Source organism: Panthera onca, chromosome B3 (assembly GCF_046562875.1).
Source record: "Panthera onca isolate mPanOnc1 chromosome B3, mPanOnc1 haplotype 2, whole genome shotgun sequence".
NCBI classification, from domain to species: Eukaryota; Metazoa; Chordata; class Mammalia; order Carnivora; family Felidae; genus Panthera; species Panthera onca.
Genome location: NC_138344.1, coordinates 134756527 through 134780214, shown reverse-complemented (window position 1 = coordinate 134780214; position 23688 = coordinate 134756527). Strand labels below are relative to the sequence as shown.

The 23688-nt window shown below is 52.0% G+C and overlaps 1 protein-coding gene and 1 non-coding gene across 3 annotated transcripts in view; both read right to left on the bottom strand.

Moving 5' to 3' along the window:
- Window positions 1-23688, bottom strand: part of SLC24A4 (solute carrier family 24 member 4) — a 172195-nt gene that overhangs the window by 48411 nt on the left and 100096 nt on the right. For both annotated transcript variants that reach the window (XM_081795984.1, XM_081795985.1), the window contains exons 3-8: window positions 11642-11718; window positions 8787-8861; window positions 5825-5909; window positions 5199-5302; window positions 4299-4373; window positions 1330-1355 (exon numbers count right to left, since the gene is read on the bottom strand). In XM_081795984.1, the coding sequence (XP_081652110.1) occupies window positions 1330-1355; window positions 4299-4373; window positions 5199-5302; window positions 5825-5909; window positions 8787-8861; window positions 11642-11718 (442 nt within the window). The remainder of the gene's footprint in view (window positions 1-1329; window positions 1356-4298; window positions 4374-5198; window positions 5303-5824; window positions 5910-8786; window positions 8862-11641; window positions 11719-23688) is intronic.
- TRNAK-CUU (transfer RNA lysine (anticodon CUU)) lies at window positions 8219-8291 on the bottom strand. The gene has a single exon. It is a non-coding gene; the product is annotated as a tRNA-Lys (tRNA).

Sequence of the window (23688 nt, the reverse complement as noted above, 5' to 3'; positions counted from 1 at the left end):
CGGAGAAAAAGGAGGGACCAGGGCCACCACATCGCAGGACTCACAGAGGAGAGTGACCATAGTCATGCAGACTTGATGCTTAAGAGACCCTATGCTCACCAGAGATTCCGACCAGGGACCAGAAAGGCTGTTGGTACAGAAGGGGCCCTAAGAACTGCCCGAAGAGATGGGCCGGTACAGGAGCCTCCTGGGCTGAACACAGGGGCAGGGCAGGGGTCTTCGGGTATATACACCACTGCCGTCTAGCTGATGCAGCGCTCAACCCCACGCGTGGCGGGGATCTGTAGCTCAGATCACAAGCCTCTGAGGAGCCACACGCCTTAATCTGTTTGGTCATCCGACAGCTGCATGGTGAAGACCTACTATGTGCTAGATATAAGGTACGATTGGTTTGGGAGCTCTTCCTCTACTGACAGAGCCCACAGACCAGCAGAGCCACAGAGAGATTTGTAGATGACCCCGCTGCCACCACCCTCGACCCCATCGAGGAAAAGGAGAGCCCAGATGAGGCGTGGCTTCCTGGCTCATATAGCGGGTTAGGGGCTGGGTGGGGGCCAAAAGCAGGTTTCTGTGGGCCCAGAGCACATGGATGCTCACGTCAGCCAGCTGACTGTCCTCAGCCAGGCCTCCTGAGTACAGCCCCACAAATAAACACAGAGGATGTGGACTCTGAATCACTGTCATAAAGAGAACATGTCTATGGCTTATGAACGTATGATACACTCATGCCCTATAGGGCAAATACACCAATCTTTTCTTTAAACTTTCTGCTTTATGGATCTTAATTAAGGAGTCATTTCCTATCTCAAGGTCTTAATGGTGAGTCCCTATATTTTATTCTATTTTGTTTAATTTTCCTTTTTACAGTGAGATCCTTAATTCATCTGGAATCTATTCCTGTATAAGGTGTGAGGGAGGGATCTGATGTGATTCTGTTCTGTATAGGGTTCCCAGTTTTGCCAGCAGCATCTGAGACCCTCTCCCTAACTCACTGTCTGTCGTGACAGCTGTCATATTTCCCCAGCCAAGAAATGGGCCCATTACTGGGTTCTTGGTTCCGTATTCCATATTGGCCTACGCTTACCCCGGTGTAAAACACCACACTGTTTTCGTTACTTTAGCTTTAAATATATTTTGTTATTTGGCAGTGCAGGAACACTGAGGGATTCTTTGTCACTTTGGAAGAATAAAGGTGTGATTGCTTCCAACGATGCCCTTTTTGCAAGTTCAAAAGCTCATGTTTGTAAAAATGATTTCAAAAAAGATTCAATGAACCCAATGAGGAAGAATACTAACAAAAAAGGAACAAGAAACAAACTTAAAACTTACCACACGATTTCTTCATCATATATGAACTGGAAGGCAAAAGAAACAAAGGGTGGGGGACTTATTTATTCCAAAAGAACACACACAGGTCCCTACACACTCCGAGCTCACATATCATTGCCTTGTTATTTCTACACAAAGCTGGGCTCCTCTCTCCGTTTCTGGGTTTCTCAACGGGAGGAGGTGACCTTAGACCTTAGTCGAAACCTAGACCACAAGATGCCAGACTATGCGGCTCAGCTCAGCCTCCCAAGAGAAACGGCCTGTGCTTCATGACGGTCCGAGTAGCTGTTGGGGCCAACCTGCCATCACTAAGGGCACAGCCTTGCTGGAATCAACACTCTTAAAAACTAAAAGGACACCTGCCTGTCTACCTACAAACCTATGTACCTACCTATCCAATGGGACTCGTGTGTATGGGAGGGAAGGGATATCGTTTTCTTAAAATAGAAAAGTGACCCCTTTGGAAATTCTGAGGGCAAAGGACCCACTTGTGCTATTTGAAGGGAGGCCAGGGGTGACGGTGCGGTCATGATGATTTCTGAAGAGGCCACTGACATTGCCCAACAACTCCACCAAGCATCTCTGGCACAGACCCAGATGAATGACACCTCTGTGGTCCAGGGGAGGGATCCTGTGACCACCTTGGCCAGGCCCAGTGTGGACAGGCAGGTGGAGGGGCTGTGCCCACCAACTGATCTTGGAGACATAGGGTCCCCACACCGGATGCCAGAAGAAGCCAGGGGGCTGCTGTCTGGACTTGGGCCCGTTGTGACCCTCTTCTGGCTGTCATGGCAGGCGTCACACACAGAGGCTGCTGTAGGGGCCACTTCTGAGAGAGTCATTCCTGGCCAGGCATCGCTGTGAGGCTCCCCAAACCCAAGGCTCCGAGGCAAGGGCACTCAACAGAGGAGTGCCCAGTGCCCTCCCCCACCAGAACATGAGAACACTTGTGGGGGATATTTTTAGTTTTTTACAACCCCATGAAAGGCTCCTGGCATTTAGCCCAGGATGCTGACCAGTCTAGAACCTGTGAGATATTTCTCTCAGAAGGGGTTTTCCACATTTGGCACACGTCCTATTTAAAAGGTCTTGCCGGGGCGCCTGGGTGGCTCAGTCGGTTAAGCGGCCGACTTCAGCTCAGGTCACGATCTCGTGGTCCGCGAGTTCGAGCCCCGCATCGGGCCCTGGGCTGACAGCTCAGAACCTGGAGCCTGCTTCCGATTCTGTGTCTCCCTCTCTCTCTGCCCCTCCCCCATTCATGCTCTGTCTCTGTCTCAAAAATAAACATTAAAAAAAATTTTTTTAAATAAATAAATAAATAAAAAATAAAAGGTCTTGCTAAACATTCAGGCAAACAGGGAAAACAAAACCAAACAAATCTGTGCCCAGAACTGAACTCTATTTTATAAATCAAAGTACCTATACTTTTTTAAATTATGTATTTAATAAATATTTAATTTTCTAGTGAGGTAGCTATCATGTAAATGGAGGGATGATTGTACTTGGGCTCCGCCCACGATTTCATCAGGAGTCATTCCTAATTTTGGAAAATCACGTCGTCAATGTCAGGAATGATCGCGGGGTTTAAGGCTCCAGCCCAGCACGGCCTCAGTCTGTGCTGGTGGTTTCTGGGCTCAGAGATTTTTCCTTTATGGGACAACGGATTCCACCATTCAGTGCTGTAGTGTCTTTGTGCCCAGACATTTACACACTGAAGGATGTTTTCGTCTTTTATACTTCGAACATCACGTTGATTCTTTTCTACAACTGTGTATGTACAGGTCAATGAGTTTTATCTGTAACTTTCATTTTGGGGGGTGTAGGAGGCTGGGGTCCCAGTAACCCCCTGCCTGACATTCACGCCACCCCTGGATATGTGGCCTGGACCTAGGGACTGGCTCCTCACAAAGAGAATATGGCGAAAGTGAGGAGCTGTCACCTCCAAGATTAGGTTATGGGCAGAACGGGCTTCCGCCCTGGTACCTTCTCACCCTCCCTCTGAAGGAAGCCAGTTACCCTGTTGTGAGCTGTGCTGCGGAACAGCCAGCCAAGCGGGATCGGAGGGCTATCCACAGCCACGTGAGTGACCCCGAAAGTGGATCCTCCCCCAGGGGAGCCTCGTACCAGGGCCAACACCCGTGAGACCCTGAACCAGAGGGCTCGGTAAGCCACTCCCAGACTCTGATCCACAGACAACAAGAGTGATCAATACTTGCTATTTCAAGCTATTGACCTGGGGGGAGATTGGGTACCCAGCCACAGACAGTACGAGGGATGTGACTGTCCTTTCCAGGTGGCTCTAGGTGGTGTAAGGTTGAGAACTGTGTCTGGGGGGAGCACATTCCAGTCAATCTGGGCACACCACGTGCACCTGCCCTCATGCCACCACTTGGATTGAAACGGCTCCCTTGTTGGATGGTGCACTCCTCAGCAGTAGCCGGTGTCCTGTGCCATGAAGGCACCCTGGCCCTCGGGGGACTGCGGGGATATCGCCCCTCGCTTTCCACGCTACCAGACTCTAGAAATCACTGTTCCCGCTCTTCCGGCTTTTCTCCCTGGTGCCCCGGCTACCCACTCTGCCTGCCCCCAGCCTGCTTCTCTCCTTCCTGCTCTGCAGTGAGCTGTGAACCCAGAAACTCTGATTCTCAGGAAACCTGGCGCCGCGTGAGGATCCGAGGGCCCGATGAGCGAAGGGCTTGAACTTAACTGCGTGGACCGTGTGACCACGCTCTGACTTTTCCAAGGCCTTTTCGAATCCAAGGTGGGCCCGGGATGTGCTCCATCACCAAGGTGTCAGGTAGGAGGCTTTCAGGCAAGGGAGGCACAGCGGGGAGGGGACTGGTCACTTTGACTACAGTGAGCGGTCAGCACAGCCCACGGTTGGGGTGCCCTGGGTCCCCTGGTTATAGTGCCAGGGACAGAGATGGGCAGGGGTCATGTGCCTGCACAGGGGCAGGAAGGAAACTCACGGCAATGAGCACGATGACAGACAGGGTGTAGTACACGGAGTCTCGGCACACGGCCCACCATGTCAGACGGACCACCTGCCAAGCAAAGGGCCGTCAGCGACTAGTGGCTGGAGAGATGGGGGCGGTGGTGTGAGGGTGGCTTTCTCACCACCCCCAGACCCCCACAGGTGCAGGGACACGCCCAGGGAACAACTCCTAACCGTGCCACCCGAAACCCATCTTTCCTGGCTGTTCAAGGCCACCCTGTGTTTTTCATTATACGTGGGGAACAGAACAGAAAGCATGGAATGTTTATAAGTGACGGCAAAGCTGCCCTCTGTTTCTCCAAGGTAACAGACATCTCAGGCTTCACAGTGGAAGCCCAGGGTCAAGGCAGAGGCCAGCGGCACTTGCTTCCCCTGTGATTCTGGAACCTCCTGGTAGTAACTAGCTGCCCATCTCTACCTCCATTGGCCAGGCAGGGCCTAATCATGAGCCCAACTCTCTGGGGTTGAGTCTAACGCCCACGTGGCCCTGAGGACCAGGGAGATGCTGATGGGGTACCAACCGCAGGCCAACGTCACGCTCCTTGCCAAGGAGGCCAAAAGCAGGCTTCAGATATTTCCAGAATCTAGCCCAGGGTCAGGGTTACAGGAGGCGCCTCTCAAAGACGTCCTGATGTTGAATGAATGCTCACCCTTGGGCTGGCCAAGGGAGCAGACCCCGTCCGTGCTCTCAGATGCACTGAGGCTGGATGTGTAAGGAACGTCAGAGGCCACTTGTACACATGAGGACCTGGGCTCGGAGGGGGAAGCCAACTTGCCTGCAGCCTCGGGCAGTTGAGGGCACAACTAAGGTGAGGCCTCGGGTCCCCCCACTGCTGTCCCTTATGTCACTCTATAGAGGGAGAAAAACACCGACCTGCCCCGCAAATAATCCACAGACTCCAATGATACACAGGATGTTAAACACCGCAGAGCCCACAATGGTCCCAACCCCAACGTCTCCGTGGGTGATGAACACGCCTGGAAGGGAAAGGCAGAAATCCTCTTGTGCCTACACTTCCTCAGACCCAGGCTGCTGCGAGGCCCTTGTCCCCAACCCCATGGACTGAGGGACTGGTTCTAGGACGCCCATGATGCTGACAACGGCCAAACCAGAGAGGACCACCTACTCCACTCCTCCACTCCCCCCCGCCCCGCGTTTTTTCCTTTTTAACAGCTTTATTGAGAAATAATTCACATGCCATAAAACCCACCCATTCAAAGCATAAGACCCAGCGTTTGGGTAGACTTCCAGGATGGTGCAGCAAGCACACAATCTGATTTTAGAACACCTTTGTCACCCCCCAAAGAAACCTTGTACCCATCAGCCCTTTGCTCCACCACATGCCCCGGGGAACCACGAGTTTCCTTTCTGTCTCCCTGGCTCTCCCGTTTTACAGATGAGAAAACAGAGGCTCGGAGCTGACGAATGCCCTCACTGGTCACGGCCCCAGACCGGGGCTCTCTCCGGATCCCACGTCCCCAGCTGGTGGGATCTCTTACCAATAACAGAGGCAAACAGCTCGGGCGTCGAGCTTCCCGCGGCCATGAAGGTGGCTCCGGCCACATCTTCACTCAGATGGAGTTTCTGAAACAGAAGTGACCGCGGACATTCAGGCTGTGAGGCGGGGAGAGCAGACACAGTCCCCAGACACTCTGGCAGCCGCAGAAAGCGTGGGAAAGCGGTGCTGTTGCCAGAGTCTAGCACGCTGCACCCTGAGCACACACGTCTCCTGCTACTCTGCTGGCCGCTCAACCCAGAGGCCCCCGTCCCCTTCTTCTGTCAGTTTCCGCTCATCCCCCAAAGCCCCTGAACGAGGTCTCCTTGATGAAGCCTTTCCAGGTACAACACCCAGGACAGGTGGGAGGGTCCGGTCCTCCCATTAATGAAACACAAATCACACAGCGAGGGTGTGAGGTCTGTGAGCTTCCCTGCCCCACTGGCCGATGAGGGCACGGTCGGTCTATTTCACCCACGGATTGCCAGTGCCTAAGAGAGAGGCTGGTACACAGCGGTGCTCAATGGGGAGCCACCTCCGATGCCCACACAGACCTTGGGTACCATGCGGACTGCGACGCATCGGGGCCGCGGAACCCGGAGGCCCCAGACACACAGCTTGGCTCTTGCATTCCAGAAGGCCTTCGCCGTGGCAGGCCCGATGCCCGGCTGGCCGCTGAGACAAACACCCAGGTACCCTACTCCCAGGGATAAGGGAGAATGAGGCGGGGCTGGAGCTCTGTTGAGACTCACTTTGCTTGGCAAGGCCGTGGTCCGGCCACAGAAGCCCATCCTCTGATTGGGAATGTGGTGCCGGGGACTTTCGATGCCAGGAGAAACCACCGAGATCCTGGGTCTCCCTGAACAGCACCTTTTTTTTTTTTAAAGTTTATTTTTACTTATCTGGGTGAGACAGCGCAAGCAGGGGAGGGGCAGAGAGGGAGAGACAGAATCCCAAGCAGGCTCCATACTGTTAGCACGGGGCCCGATGCAGGGCTCAAATTTACAAACTGTGAGATCGTGGCCTGAGCCTGAATCAAGAGCCAGACGCTTAACTGACTGAGCCGTCGGGGCGCCCCTGCCTGAACACCACCTTGAAGGTGCCCACCCTGTGGTACTCAGAAGGCCTCTGGGCAGGGCTGGGTCTCCTCTGGCATCCACCTTCCAAAGCACCCTGGTCAGCCCAGGGCTCTGGAGTCCCTGAGGAACACAGAGTCTGGCACAACCTCCCTGCTGACCTTGCTGACCTTCTATAGAAGGGGTCTCTCAGAGGGGTCAGAGCTCTGGGCTTGACAGAAGCTGGTGCGTGGCACAATACTGACCTACCAGGGTGGAAACCCGGCCACCCTAACCTTGTCAGACAGGAAGGTTCCACAGAAGATGTTCTGCCATCAGAGCATCTCCAGTATCTTCTAGCAGAATACAAACTGTTCTGCCTTTGTCTCCTGGAACACCCTTCCCTGCCCTCTCTGCTTGGAGAAATCCTTCCCACTTCAGAAGTCTGGACCAAATACCACTTCCTCCATGAAGCCCTCCTAGGCTTCTCCCCGAGAGAGACATTCCCTCCCTCCTTTTGGCTCTTCAGTCCTTTGATGGCTCTCACTAGCCCCTTCCGTTGGTTTTTGCCTATAGGACCAAGGCCATCCCGCTCATCCACCTCTGTGTCCTTACAGAGACAGGCAACCTTGAGGGGCACCTCCACGGCACATGGTCCTGTGCCATTGGTCACCCATCTTCCACAGGCTTCTGCCACCCCCAGAATGGCAGGGGACCCCCCCATTGCTGGGGTCCCCAAGCTCTCGCATTAGTGAGTGCCCAGAGTGCACACTCTGCAAGGCCCAGCTGACTGGCTTCCCCGAGGGCCTCCTCCGAGGAAGCAGCAGATGGCTTACCCCCAGCACACCGCTCCAGGGGCCCTGAGGCGAGGCCTCCCACCCCGACACCCCCAGCGGCCATTTCCGGATTCTCTCCTTATGCTCCTTCTCTGGCTCAATTCGCTTCCTGACCTGTGGCTCGTTCTGAGCGGGGTGAGAAGTGGAGTGGTGAGCAAGGGGGGGCGGGGGGAGGGGAGGCCTTTGCACACCCCTGCCAGGCCACTCCCTCTTCAGGAGGCCCAAGTCAAAAAGTCCCTGTTCTGTGCTGAGCAGCAGGGAAGCACCTGTCCTAACAAGCTGTGTCCCCCGGCTGCCAATGTCACAACAACAAGGCGGCCTCAAGTAGCTGGGAGATCTCACACGGACGAAGTGAGCCAAAGCCCAGAGTCACCTGCACACAGTAGGTGCTGCAAACAGAGGTAATTTTCCTTCCCTGGCTGGAAGCCAAGAGTAAGGCAGAGCTGAGAGACACAGGAGACTTAAAAACAAATTTCTTTGTAAGATTTTATTTTGAAGCAATAGCTACACCCAACATGGGGCTTGAACCCACAGCCCCGAGATCAAGAGTCACGTGCTCTCCCGACTGAGCCAGCCAGGCGCCCCAGCACTGGAGTTTTCACGTGTGAGGCAAGAGACAAGAAAACGAAACCTTCACAAATACTTAAAGGGAAAAACGTCAGCCTGTGAACTTGGAACAAAGGGCCTTCCTCGCTCCGCCTCTGCATCTTCCCCAAAGACACAGGTCCCTACCTGGTGCCTGCCACCCGCAGCTTGGTATGAGAAATGCTCCCTAACCAGACAGGCTTGGCTTCACGGCCAATAGCTCGCCATGCAGCCAGAGGCTCTGGGTGATGACCGCACGCCTCTCCTTCTGCCAAATCTGGGAGAAGACGCGCCCCCCCCCCCCCGACTCTCCTCTGGGGGTTCCAAAGCCAGGCTCTGCTGGGGCCACACTAAGCGTTTGGCCTGACCATCTTCACCACCAGAGTGCTCCCCACTCAGTCTGGCCCTGACGCGTCCCGTGTCCTTGGCCGCCCCAGCCCTCCACCCCCACCCCGGCTTTGCTGAGGGATCCCAAGTCCCTCCTGCGTACCTCGCAGATCTTCTCTAGAGACGGAACGAAGAAGTCGTCACACACTATGGCCAAGGCGTAGAACATGTACAGAGCCTGAGAAGGAAATGGGGGATCGTCAGCGAAGGCACCTACCGCCAAGGAGGCATGGCTGGGCATCTGTCACGCCCAGAGCCAGCCTGCCAAGGCAGAGGTACACAGAGAGGAAGATTCTGGCACCACAGAGGCTGGCTCCCTCAATCCTCTCACGAGCAGATGGGGAAACTGAGCCCAAGGAGGGGAAATAATATGCTGGGCGGCAAAGGGGCCAAAAGCTCAGGCCACACGGCCTTGGGCTCTTTCCTCTGCTCTTAAAGCACCAGCTAACTCCCTGGCACTAGAGTATGGTCTCGAAATACAAGATCTCACCCTTAGGGCCAAGGAGAGCATTTAGAATCACCATTTTAAGAGTTTAAAATAATAGTTATCCCAATTTTCCCCCTTCATTTTTGCTGAAGGCACCATTTTCTTCTTACCAGCTGGCCACCCCCTGCCGAAACGAGTGGCAATTTGAGAGCCAGGGGTACCTGGGATGCTACCTAATGTTGGCAGAGGTTCAAAGACACAAGCCACTCACACTGGGGGGGTTCAAGGAACAAAAAGTCCAGATTCTAATGCTGATTCTAGGACTCAGTTGCCATGTGACTTTGGATAAGTCACATCCCCAGGTCTCCATTTCTTCATCTGTTTAATGGCATAGTGAGAACAGACTGACAGTTTTCACACGGTTTTATATACAGAACCCCTCCCTGCCCTGCCCATCCAACATGGTTTCCCCGAGCCTATCCTATGGGCCAGGCACTATTCCAGGCATCAGGGATACATGGGGAATCTGCCAGGAAATGCCTCTGCCTCCTGTAACTTACCTTAGCGGGGGACAAAGAGACAAAGTCTAACTGTTGGGGAAAGGCAAGTGCAAAGGTCCTGGGGCAGGAATATGCTTGGTGCACCTGAGGAACAGCAAGGTCACTGATGTAGGTAGAACACAGTGAGACGGAGATGGAAAACAGAGGATGTGAGGTTGGAGGGAAAGGCAAGGACCAGAGTCCATGGACAGGTGGGACTTTATGCTAAATGCTCAGGGAAGCATTTCTTTCTTCAAAGACAAAGTGATATGGATGCTCTATTCACAAAAATGGGAAAGGCTGGGCTGCTTCAGCAAAAACAATTGTGCAGTTGCTGAAGTAGCACACTGATTAATGGTGATTAAATCAACTGGAAGATCGGCTGTGGCCAAGGCCTCCAAGGCCTTATCTCCTGGAGCCCAGGTATGCTGTCCCTGGATCTAATTATCTTTGGGGGGAAAGCAAAAAGAAACAAATACCGAGGGTATGGGTAAAGGAGAGAGACTCTTCTATAAAAATCTCAGGATATGGACTTGAATTCACCGCCCCCCCCCCATAAATTCTCCCCAACATCATCTCCCAGGCAAAGGGTGATCTGTGGGACCCCAGCTCTCTTGATTCCCTCAGAAACACTCAAGAGAAAAGGAGGCCAAGATGGCACCACACCGCCCAGGCCAGGAAATTCTGAGAAGCTTCCGAGTGTCGCAGGCGACAACTGGCTGCAGAGCTTGAGCCTTTTCTTGCTCTAAAGAAGGGGTCAGCAAAGTTTTTTGTTGTTGTTTTTTTTTAGCAAAGTTTTTCTTAAACGGCGAATATTTTAGTACCGACAGGCCACACAGTCTCCATCGCAATGACCCTGCTACAGAAGAGGACACGGAGTGGGTATGGCTGCGTTCCAATAAAACTTGATTCACAAAAACAGGAGGTGGGCTGGATTTGGCCCTCCAGCCACAGTTTGGGAATGTCTGCTCTCCAGGGTTTCTGCAAAATTCCTGAGGTGTTCTCAGGTTCAGGAGAAAAGGCTTTGCGTCAGCAAATGCCAAGACCTTCACGGGGCAGAGCACCAGAACTACGGGACTAATTCGCCAAACCCACACCCTCTCAGTGAAAGGGGGAGGGCGCGGGAGAGCCGGGGCAAGTGGGAAGATAATAACTGTCACAGAAATACCCAGGACTGTCGTTCAATGTACTGGGTGGGGTTTAGCAGCCACAGATAATCCAGAAATGACAGGAATGGCTGTGCCCCGAGAAAACTTTATTTACAAACACGGGCAGCGGCTACAGGCTGTAGTTCGCCTACTCCCGTCACAGAAGAGCTGACTTTGACCTGGGACTTAGGTTTGGACCCGCTGTTCCTCTTGGAATTGTTGTTTGAACTCCACCACTTGTTACCAAGGCGCATCTAAATACAGAGGGGAACTGGAGAAGTGCCCCAAAGTGTTCAATTATAGATTTATGGCAGGGTGGTGAAAATGGGGGGTGGGGGGGCGGGGAATCCCAGCAATCATGTATAGGGCGCTTTTTTTTTTTTTTAAGTTTAGTGACTTTATTTTTATTTTATTTTATTTTTTATTATATGAAATTTATTGTCAAATTAGTTTCCATACAACACCCAGTGCTCATCCCAAAAGACGCCTGCCGACAGGGTGCTTCTTGACTCACATGCACGCGTGCTCACACGTCTGGGAAAGAGGCTGTCACTCCCTTTTTATAAAAGCAGAAGATGGGGCACAGGAAGACGGGACTTCGGGGTCACTTGCTGTGCAACCCCGAGCAAGCCACCTGAGATCTTTAAGATTTCTTTTCATCTTCTTTTCTTTTTTTTTCTGGCGGGGAGGGTTAAAATGGGTCCAGGATCCGTTCTCCTCGCGGGGCGCTTCCAAGGGTGGGACATCTTTGGCACGCCAGGGCTCTGCCGTGCTCTGCACACAGGCCTCACCTGCCGGAAGTTTAGGAACATCCCAGCCCCTCCCCCCCCACGCGGCCACTTACTCCGAGGATGTGCAGCAGGACGGCTCCGTGCTGTCGCTCCTTATTGGAGAACAGGTCTGTGGGGAACTCATGAATCGCTGCAAGACAAGGGGACAGAGTGTTAGTCTCAGTGGGCCTCCCGATGGGATGGCCGCCCTTGCAGTCTGAGTCTCCACCGTGGAACCGCAGAGTCTGTTGGGCCGGGAACCAGCCTGGAGGGGGCCAGCCGGCCGCTTCTCCTTAGGCCATGGCAGACCTGTGCTCTCCAGTAAACGTTGCTGAACACGAATTATCCACAGACATCCTAGAAACTCGAGGTGATCAAGCTTACCACACCCCTTGCAGTTTTCTAGCGTAGGAAACACTTCCCGCCCACGAGGATGGCAAAGACAAATAACGACAAATGCTGGCAAGGACGCGGGGATACCGGAGCCCTCGTAACTGCTGGTGGGACAGTAAAATGGGACAGCGCTGTGGGGAAACAGTCTGGCAGGTCCTCAAAACGTTAGACTGAAGAGTTGCCACAGGCCCCAGGGAGTCGACCCCCAAGTATCTGCCCAAAGGAAAACACGTCCACACAAAACTTGCACACGAGTGCTCGTGGCAGTGTGATTCATGATCGCCTCGAAGTGGAAACACCCCAAAGAGCCACCAGTGAATGAACGGATAAATAAAGCGTGGTCCATCCAATGGAATAGTATTTGGCACTAAAAAGGAAGGAAGCAAAGGGCCGCCTAGGTGGCTCTGTCGGTTAAGCGTCCGACTTCGGCTCAGGTCATGATCTCACGGTTTGTGGGTTCGAGCCCCGCGGCGGGCCCTGTGCTGACATCTCGGAGCCTGGGGCCTGCTTGTCATTCTGTGTCTCCCTCTCTCTCTGCCCCTCCCCCACTTGTGCTGTCTCTCTCTCTCAAAAATAAATAATAAACAATAAAAAACTTTAAAAAGAAAGGAAGTACTGATAGATGATGGAAGAACCATCCAGGAAGAACCTGGAAGAACCCTGAAAATGGCATGCTACGTGAAAGAAGCCAGTCACACAAGACCACGTGTTGTAAGATTCCATTAATATAAAATGGCCAGAATAGGTAAATCTATTTGGTAGATTTGTGGTTGATTAGGACTGGGAGGTATGAGGGCTTGGGGGGTAACAGTCAAGGTGGGCAGGGTTTCTATCTGGGTTAATGAAAGTGTTCTAAAATTGTGGTGATGCTTGCATAATTATGAATATGCTTAAGAGCCACTAAAGTGTGTAACTTTAAATAGATGGATTGTATGGTATGTGAATTAAATAAATTAAATAAAGCTGTTACTGTGACAAACTTCAAACTTGCTGTCCCAGGATTCTGGGATATCACCCGTTGCCACAGTCAGATCAGAATTGAGAAGCAGGCTTATTCCCTCACTCTGGAGTCATTTCTGGTCCCCTGCCTGCCCCCCAGAGTTCAGGGACACGTGTTCTCCTGCAAAGCCCTTTCAGCTTGTCCAAAGCTCACTGGTCCCTCTTGTCCACCTCTCCGACCACCCATGACGGATCTGTCACTCCAAATGGGGAAGCCAAGATCCCAAAGAGGTCAGGTGACATCGGCTGGGTTGGGGATGGCAGTGCTGGCAGGACAAACCCCTGTCCCCACCCGCCCCCCTCCCCCATGCTGTGGACTCTCTCTGTGGAGCCACACACACGGGAAAATCATCAGTGGGAGTGAGGCTCCAGGTAAGTCTTGGGGCATGACCCCGGGCTGAGGTGTAGCAAGGTAGGGATGAGGTCTGAGAGCATTGGTCCCTGTCCCCTCATCCCCTGGACCCCTCAGCCGCCAGGTGCTTCTGCTGGCATACCGCCATCTTGGATCATTGGGTACCAGGTCACAGCCCCTCCTTTGGCCCCAAGAATACCCCTGCTGGCGTGGGTACCACCACTCCTGTTACAAGCTCTCATCATCCTTGGATGGTGGTGGGTGGCCCTGTGATGTGCAGAGCCTTCTGCATCAGAAACCAAACACTTGGCTTTGGAGTATCACCCTTGACATTCCCAAGGGATCTGGGCCACTCGTTTGCTTCTTTGGCCTCAGAAAGTTCACAGATAATTAAGGAATAATTCCTTCTCACCCCACCTGCCCATTCAAGATGACCAATGGATAACTACACTGTGAATGTCATTTCTACAAGTCTTCTGTCAGACACTCCCACACCCCCACGTCTCCATCACATCCAGCTAGACTGGAAGCTCCGGGAAGGCAGGGCTCCACACTGCCCCGTATTACCTTCTCAGGGCCTTAGCCAGGCCTGGCACACAGCAAATTCCCAAAACGCTTTAACAGTCAACTGAATAAGGGTGCTGGGGGTGGGGGGGTGCGGCTCAGTTGGTTAAGCATCCGACTTGGGCTCAGTTCAAGACCTCGCGGTCCGTGAGTTCACGCTGTGTCCAGCTCAGAGCCTGGAGCCTGTTTTGGATTCTCTCCCTGCCCTTCCCCACTCGTGCTCGGTCTCTGTCTCTCTCAGAAATAAACATTAAAAAAATTAAAGTCAACTGAATAAAAAATAGTAAACTACTAACAACCCATATTCTCTTATCCTATTAGAATGCTTTCATTACCCTTACAGACCCCTTGAACACTTAGAATGACACCTGGTTCATAGCGGGTGCTCAATAAATGCTTGTAAATATACTCTCTAGGACAAAAATCTCTTCTCTGGAAATACAATTTGGCCCTAAGCTCTGAAAATGATGACTTCTCCCTTATATGGAAAATCTTCTGTTTTTTAAGATCAGATTCTCCCACAAGACATGGAAAACATCAGCTCCCCAGACACCCAGAAAATGTTCCCACTTTAAAACAAGCAGCATTTAATGAAAGATGGATTCTTTCTCTTCTCTGGGGTATTTTTCCTTCTGTAATCTAAATTCTTTAATAAAACTGCTGCTGTCATTTCAAGGGCAGGGGTCTGCTTCAAGGTCTGTCGGCTCAGAGATGATAATTATAAAGGAAGGGGCTCAGCATTCCTGCGGCCAGGGCCTTGTTTCCAGGAGAAACGTAACAGCCCAGGATATTTTGATGCAGATCAATGGACGTTTCTGCGCGGAACATTCGACACTGTTCCTGATTCTCCAAATCTGTGTTCAGAGAGCTGGTGATTTATTCAATCCTGGGAATTCTTTGAAAATTAGAATAAAGTAATGCGCCTTTCTGCCGTGAGGATGTATCAGCTGGGCTCCGGGAGGGGGGAGATATGGATTATAAATGGCTTTGTCCTTGGTAGGAACAGGCTTCTATTGGTTCAGCCACAGCCTCTTGCTCTGCGACCCCCTGCGTAGGCTGGAGGGCTGCAGAGGGGGGGACATGCCATCCATGCCTTAATTTTGCCAGCAAAGAGTAACCAGCACACCTACCAGCTGCTAATGACCCATTGCCCTCTGCACCCACCCAAGTCTTCTGGACACACGATGAACTCATGAGGCAGGCCCTGTAGCCATGAATGTCCCTGTTTTCCAGATGAGGCTCAGAGGGGGCAGTGAGGAGCTTGGGGACCCCAGCCACATAAGCCAGGACACATAGCGGGACCCTGAGCTCCTTGTCTAGGATTAAGGGCTGCCTCTAACCCAGACAGAGATCCCACTGTAAAGGGGGTTGGAAGACCTGAATGGGAGTTCTGATGCAACTGCCCACAAGCTTGTGGGGCCCCGGCTGCGTCCGTCCCTCTATTTCTTGAGGAGCCATCTGCTGCCACGCAAAGTGGTGGAACACTCACTGCTACTATGTGGTTAGGAGTGGGCAGATGGCCACCCTGCCCTCCCCAGTCGGCAGCTGGTAGCTGGGACCGGTCCACTTCTCAGTTCAGGAATCGAAGCTTCTAGAAACTGGCATCTGGGCAGCAGACCACGGAGCAGGCACAGCAGGTACCTGTCCGTCCCACCTCGATCACGAACAGCAGGAACTTTAAACCACAGACAGCCTATGCACCTGCTCAGGGCACTGTCTTTAGAAGCAGATGACAGGTTTCAGGAAAGGCCTCTGCCCCTTTACTATTACTCTCATGACCTTGGCAAAGTAGCTTAACACCTCAGAGATTGTCCCCTCACCTGTAAATGGTGATCGCCATGCCCACCAACCAGGCTGCGGTAAGGGTTAAGGGATCCAGACAACTCTGCACGGCACTCAGTGTCATTCAGAACGGTTACCTTACAGACTCCACACTTGATACAAGTCTGCCCCCACCCCCGTTCCAGACAACCAGCCTTGGGTTTGTGAAAGCAAAAGGGAAGACAAAACCAGCTTAGTGGGGAAGAGCAAGAGACCGTGGAGATCAGACCCGGCCACATCAGGGTCTGGATGCTGCTGCTACTTAATCCTGGCTTCCTGAGAAAAACTCCCCTCCTGGCCTTGCTGGGATCAGGAGCCCCTGGGCCACGTGCAAGGGTGCGGCGATGCTTGCAATGTCTGCAAGGGGCCGAGCCGCCCCGTCTGCTCAAATCCCCACCAGGGAGGACGGAGGAATCAAGAGGGCAGGTGCATGCAGCTTTTGAGGCCATGCCTAAGCCTTTAAGCTGCAGAAATCCGGCAGCGGTGGGTGTGGGGGAGAAGATATGCCTTCAGGTGGAGCTGAGCTCAGGAAACCAGGGATGATCCCAGCACCCCGACACCTGCGGACGGGGGTTGGGGGAGCCCGGGGCGAGAGGAAGGGAGGGAAAGCTGCCGGAGACCCGGCAACCACTGCCCACCTCCCTTTTAGGATTCTTTCCTTTGAACGTGGGTGCCCAGAGCCGGCTTCTCCATCACTCTAGGTTCTGAACACACCCCTCTCCTTACATTACACCTCGGGCGTGAACCTTCTAGTCCACCCACACTCCGCTGGGTCCGGGGCGGGTGGGAGCTGGGGAGAGGTCTTTCCTGCCAGGTGCCTTCCTGAACATCGGAGGGAAAACTTTAAGACCCCTGGGGACAAAAGCCCCTGCAACCCTCCCCTCCACCACCAGCGACCTAACACCTTATAAACGAGACCCCTAGGCACACTTGACCTTCTCTGTGGACAAGCTCACACGGATAATGCCATTCTATTTCAGGAACCCTGAGTTCCTGTTACCCCTTCAAGGCTCCGTACTTTTGCCAACAGTGCTGCTAGTCTTCAAAATGCATTAATTTGTTCAAGCATTTGCTGAGCACCCTCGGTAGATGTCAGGCCTTCTGGGCATGGGCAGACGGGATCCCGATGCATCTGTGAGCATCCGCAGGCCTGGCATTTTTTCATCCTGGAGCGTGATCGGACTTTCAGAGAAAGGCAAAGTTATCCAAAAAGCGGTAGGTTACGAAGATGGCAGACGCCCTGCTCCTGAAAGAGTCCAATATGAATTTCTTGAGCATTTACTGTGTGTGGGACACAGGCATTTACTACGAGCATCCCAGACGTGCCCTTGAGGGGCTGGTGCAAGTTAGACAAGTAGACAAAAGACTGAGAGATGACGAGAAGCTTGCAAGAACGACGGGGAGAGAACCAAGCCAGCGTTGGGGAGGGGGTTACTGACGCGAGGGGGGAGGGGGAACACAAGCCCATGGAGAGAGTGGCGCCCACATCAAGTTTCGAAGGCTGCATTACAAACTTCTCAAAGCCCTCTCACCTGTCACATCAGTCCTGAGAAGACCGTCAGCCCCATTTTCTTGATGACAAAATAGAGGTTCTGAAAAGCTAAACGAGGCGCCTGTGGTCACGCAACCAAGGTTTGGCACAAGCGAGGACAGAGGGACACAGGCTGGGAGCCCAACCGACACCAGTCTCTCCATCAGAGCATTCTGCCCGCAACAGGTGCACATCTGAGAACTCAAGTCTCCTTTACCCAAGGGCAGGCTCCGTACCCCTGCAAGCTCTGAGGACCACAGCAAGAAGTCACATTCCTAAAAAAGGACCACACACATGTTACAGGTCCATTCCGCTGACAGTCCGCGAGCCGCCCATGCAGAGGTCTCGTCCGTCACTCCATGGATCTACGGAAACCCGTCACTCATCTTTCTCAACATACTTGAAACGTTTAATAAAAGTGACCACGCCCTACTTATGATGTATGAACGTATGAATGATCTATCCACCCACCCACATCACATACAGAATTCATTCTTCAGGGCGTGCGTTTCTACGGGTCTTGGGACATCCACCACCACGCCCCGAGACAGCAGAGTTCCATCATCCCCCAAATTCCCTCGTGCTGCCTTTTTGCAGTCAAACCCTCCTCTGCACCCCGACTCCTGGCAGCTACTGGTGTCTCCTTTTCCCATAGACTACCTTTCCTAGAATGTTCTGTCAGTGGAATCATACAACATGCAGCCTTTCTTTTGGCTTCTTTCACCCCTTCTGGTCTTGCTTCTTTTACTTGGCAAAATGTACCAGGATCCGCCCACATTGCTGTGTGATCCCACCTTCACACGATGCTCTCACTTCGTTTCTTTGACAACCCCCCCCCCCGCTTGCACAGTGTCCTTCAGAAGCCCCTCCTTTGTGGGACCCCAAATACTATGGTTCTCAGGGCTCTGCCCAAGCCCTCTTCTCCATCTACGCACTCTCCCCAGGTGGCCTTGGCCTTGAATTCCTAATCTCTGCAGACATCTCCCAAATCCCAACCTTTGCTGAGCTCGAGACCCAACATACCCAGGTGCCAACCGGTCATCACACCTTAGCCATCCTAGAAGTACCTTAAACCATCCCCGGTGAGTGGCCCACCATCCATGTTGCTCTGCACGCAAAAAATCCCGGCGCTGTCCCTGATGACCTCCTCCTCCCCCACGCCCTGTGATGGGTGGACAGGGCCAAGGGCACCCAGCTTCCATTTCAACTTCCTTCCACGAACCTTCCTGTCAGGGACGCTAGACAGCGCACAGGCTGTGCACTGCATAGTCACACGTTCACACGTACCGGCCCTATTTCCTGTCCTGTGGAGTCTGGACGACCTTGAAGCTAAGCGTTCTGAAGGAGAAGCAGGGTCTGCCAAGCCAGGGGGCTCGGAGGGAAGAAAAGACGCAGAGGGGTTCTTCCTCCGGCGACCAAGGTTATAAAGACTATGTGTTGGGAGGCTCTCCTGGCAACAGCACCCACTTCCGTACTCCCCCACAGGATGTCTTTGAACTTGATCATCCCACTTCCAACTCCTGTTCCTTTAGCCTTTCTTGCAACTTTGTAAACACATAATTCCCTGAATTCCTTTCTGTTTAAAAATATGGAGAATGGCTTCTATTTCCTGTACTGAGCACTGACTGACACTCTGTCCTACTATTTTTTTTCAAGTTTATTTATTTCGACAGAGAGAGAGAGAATGAATGAATGAATGAATGAATGAATGAATGAATCCCAAGCAGGCTGTGCAATGTCAACGCAGAGCCTGACGCAGGGCTCCATCTCATGACCCTGGGGCCATGACCTGAGTTGAGATCCAGAGTTGGATACCTGACCGACTGAGCCATCCAGGTGCTTCACACTCTGCCCTCTTTTAGCCAATGCTCCTTAGGGTCCTGGCCATCTTACTTCCTAACCAGCTTGAGTTCACCCACCTCTCCGTCTCCACCAACCTCTCCCGATGTGCCCCTTTCTGTGTTCCACACGGAGCCAGACCAGTTCCTCCACATGTGCGTATGGCCTGAAACCCTTCCATGGTTTCCAATTGCTCTTAGGATAAATGCCCAAACCCGCGTGGTGTGGCCCGGACAATCTCTCGTCTTCTCAAGCCACCTGCCCTCCCACACTGGCTCTCCTCCGGCTTCACCGCTCAAGCCTGTGAGCTGTCGGATCCTGGCACGAGGTGGGTGTTCAGGACACGTCCACGGAGTGAATACGTGTCTGGCTTTCCACCTCCCTTCGGACACAAACCCGAGAGCTGCTAGAACGAGCTCTGCCCCAAGGATATCTAGGAGACAGGCTGGCTGGCCCTGCTTTCTCGGCTCTGGGCTTCCAAAGTGCTGCTTGGATGCTGAACCATGACCTTGCCCAGAAGGAAAGTGCTGGACGGAGATGTGCTTCCATTAGATGCTGATCCTTCCCCGACCTTTCAATTAGTCGATTCTCTTTAGGGAATATAAACTGTGAATTGAATTTTTCAAAACAGAAAAAAATTGCCTCAAAACACGCCATTCTCTCTCTGCTTTCTACCTTAGTTAAAAATAGCCCCACGTTCTAAGCCCTGACGTTTATTCTGAAACTATGCAAGTGAGACCGTAAGGCTGGAGAGTAATTTAAATAGCTTCAAACTTCCATCATTTCAACTTGTGTGTTTTAGAAACCACCCAAGTGCCAGAAACCAAAAGCAAAAAGAAAAAAAAAATCGTGATTTTCCCCCAATTCTATGGTTTAAAATAACTTCGCTAAGAATTTTATACCTTTCATGGGCAATAGTTGGAATGTCTAGGTTTTATCATCACCCTCATGTCTCAAACAGGAGCAAAAATAATTAAATCATTGGCCTAACCAGCTTGAAAAAGAGTTTAAAATCCTATCTTTTTTTTTTTTTTTCCAGCACATTCCAAAAGAGATTAAGCACCACCAAAAATAAAAATTTGATTGGAAGATCCAGCAGCAGGATCGCACTCTCCAGGAGCAACCGCCACAGAATTTTAGGGCTGGAAGAGGTTCCAGATGCTACGTGGCCCAGTTGTCCTTCACCCAGGACAGGGCATTGGGCTTATCAAAATTGGGGGCGGGGGGACATTTTCTAAGTCAACACCGCCATCCCCAACTCTGTCCCTAGCCTGATGCTGAATTTCCTTATCCTGTCCGTGAGAACCACTTAACTTCCCATTTTAAGGGGGAGAAAAGCACACTGACGTCCAGAGAGGTCAAGGGCTTTCTTTACCCAGCATCCCAGCTGGTTAGCAACAGAACTCCAAGAGCCCAGATAGACAAGTGGACAATGGCCACGGCACACAGGACCACGAAACTCGGACTCCTGTGTCTGCAGGAAGCCCAACGAACCACGACTGGCCCAGACGGTCAGGGCTCGGTCAGCAAGCCTCCTGCTCGTCGCCACTACCAACTCAAGACCAGCCAGAGAAAGCTAATACGCTCCCTGTAACAGACTGAATAAAACTCATGCCCAGCAGGCGCCTTATTTAAAAATTAGGTGTGTAGGGGCGCCTGGGTGGCGCAGTCGGTTAAGCGTCCGACTTCAGCCAGGTCACGATCTCGCGGTCCGTGAGTTCGAGCCCCGCGTCAGGCTCTGGGCTGATGGCTCGGAGCCTGGAGCCTGTTTCTGATTCTGTGTCTCCCTCTCTCTCTGCCCCTCCCCCGTTCATGCTCTGTCTCTCTCTGTCCCAAAAATAAATAAAAAACGTTGAAAAAAAAAAAAAAAAAAAAAATTAGGTGTGTTAGCCTGGGAGGGCTGCTGTAACAAAATACCACCGGCTGGAGGGCTTCAACAACAGAAATTCGTTTCCTCGCACTTCTGGAGGCTGGACATCCAAGATCGGGTTGCCCCCCGGGGTTGGTTTCTGGTGAGGCTCCTCTTCCTGACTCGGGGACTGTGGTCTTCCTGCTGTGTCCTCACGTGGCCTCCTCTGTGTGCGTGCAGAGACTGTGAGCTCTGGAATCTCTCCCTCTTCCAAGGACCGGTCCTATTGGATTAGGGCCCCAGCCTTATAACCTCATGTTACCTTAATTACCTACCAAGGTGCTCTCTCCAAATACGGTCACATGGAGGTTAGGGCTTCAACATACGGACTGGGGAGTGAGGTGGGGAGACATAATTTTGTCTATAACATAGGGTCTTTGCCGATGCAGTTATTTAAATAAAAATGAAGTCATACTGGATTAGGGTGGTCCCTAAATCCACTGACTGGTGTCCTTATAAGAGGAAAGGACACACGAAGACACAGAGAAGGCGGGTGGCGACGAACTCAGAGACCGTAGTGACGTGTCCAGCAGCCAAGGAACACCAAGGATGGATGTAGCCACCAGAAACCAGAGCAGAGACAGCAGACAGATTCTCCCCAGAGCCTTCAGGAGGAACCAACCCTACGGATACCTTGATCTCAGACTTCTGGCCTCTAGAACAAGGACACAATACGGTGATTGTTTTAAGTCACCCAGTTTGTGGTAACGTTACATCAGCCCTAGGAAACAGACATACTCCCCAAACCAATGGCATGAGATGCCCTGCTTCTAGTTCACCCTCCGCCAGCCTCCCGTGCCAATGACCTCCCACCAGGGCGCACCCTAGGCCTCTCCTGTTTTCACGATAAAGCTTTTCCACCCCCCTACCTGCCTGAGTCTCTGCCAAGGGCAAGCGGTGGTAGTGGACCCCCTTGCTACAGTACACGGAGCGAACAGCAGGGATGTGTTCTCATCGGGTGGACTTTGTTCATCCGCATAATTCCACTGGCCGCTGGCTGTGTCTGGCTGTATTTCTCCCACAGTAGGTTGGGCGGTCTCCTAGTGCCATGGGGACAATTCGTTCACCCCTCTTCTGCCCCCACCTCTGCTACAGGATCTGATAAAGAATGCACACAACATATCTCAAGTTCATCAGCAACCGAGATTCTTATCCACATTACAACCACCAAACTCTGAGCCACTCACCAGCCACCACACAGAGGTACTGAGTATATCAAGAGGACAGTGACTATTAGGGTGAACTGCTTAGACTTGGGGGACACAGATGTAATTTTTTGTTAGCATGATTATGATGTTTTATGTATAAACCACAAACAGCAAATAGGTATGTATATGGGGCTTACTGTGTACCAAGCCCTCTAAGTACCTGACACATAGTATTCCTTTTAATCCTTACAACAAGGGGCACCAGGGTAGCTCAGCTGGTCAGGTGTCCGACTCTTGATTTCGGCTCAGGTCGTGATCTCGTCGTAAGATCGAGTCCCTCATTGGGCTCTGCGCTTGCTCACTCTCTCTCAAAATAAATAAGTAAACATTAAAAGTAATCCTTATAACAAGCCTGTGAAATGATTATCATCAGCTCCATTTTACAGATGGGCAAACTAGGGCACAGAAAGGTTAAGGAATTTACCCAAGGACACACAGCATCAAAGCCAAGAGTGATATCTGGGTAATTCAGCTCTAAAATAGCACTTGACTGTCTATGAAGAACCAGAAAGCATTTCTTCTCTTTGACCCAACTCATCACTGGCTTGTATTCTGTTATTCAAAATATAAGGGAAAGACCACACATGTGAAGATGCTCATTACCTCTAAAGATAAAACACTGAAGTCCCTAATCATCCAGTAGTAGGGAAATGGTTATGTAGTTGCGACACATTTCTCCAATCCCTCCACGAACATTTACTGGCATCTACCCCACCCCAGCATGGCTCTGTATCCTGGGAATGCATCCATGAACAAGAGAGGCAAAGCCCTTGCCCTCATGACAAATTTAGACAAAGTGTTATTGAAAAGACATTGGATGTGGAAATAAAACTAATTATAAATGAAAAAACACACACGATCACGTGTGGTTTGCGGGCAGCTAGGCACAAATAAGTAAATGAAAACAACCGGAAAGAAATATACCAAAACCAATCTAGCGGCTACAGCAGGTGGAGGAATTCTAAACGGCTTCCTCTTGCATGCCCCTCCCCACTCTGCATGCCCCCCCCTCTGCATACGCCCCCCCACTCCACATGCCCCCCTCTGCATGCCCCCCTTCCGCATGTGCCCCCCCACATGCCCCCCCTCCACATGCGCCCCCCTCTCTGCATGCACCCCCCCCACACTCCACATGCCCCCCTCTCCGCATGCACCCCGCCCACTCCACATGCCCCCCCCCTCCGCATGTCCCCCCCACGTGACCTCATCCTGACTAATTATGTGAAGACCCCATTTCCAAATAAAGTCACATTCAGAAATATCAGGACTTCAACATCTCTTTTTGGGGGATGCAGTTCAACCCACAACGGTGCTCGTATTGTTGACTTGATTAACTCGATCTGTGGAACACAGGCGTAGAAAATAACTCCCCATAAAAGAGCTCTTAAGAAAACATAGCGATGGCCATCAGTAAGTCTTTCATATGCTCTAATTTTCTCAAGACAATCCTGATTCACATCTGCTGTCCAGAATGCTTAACGGTGCCCCTTCACTCTCAAAAGTGT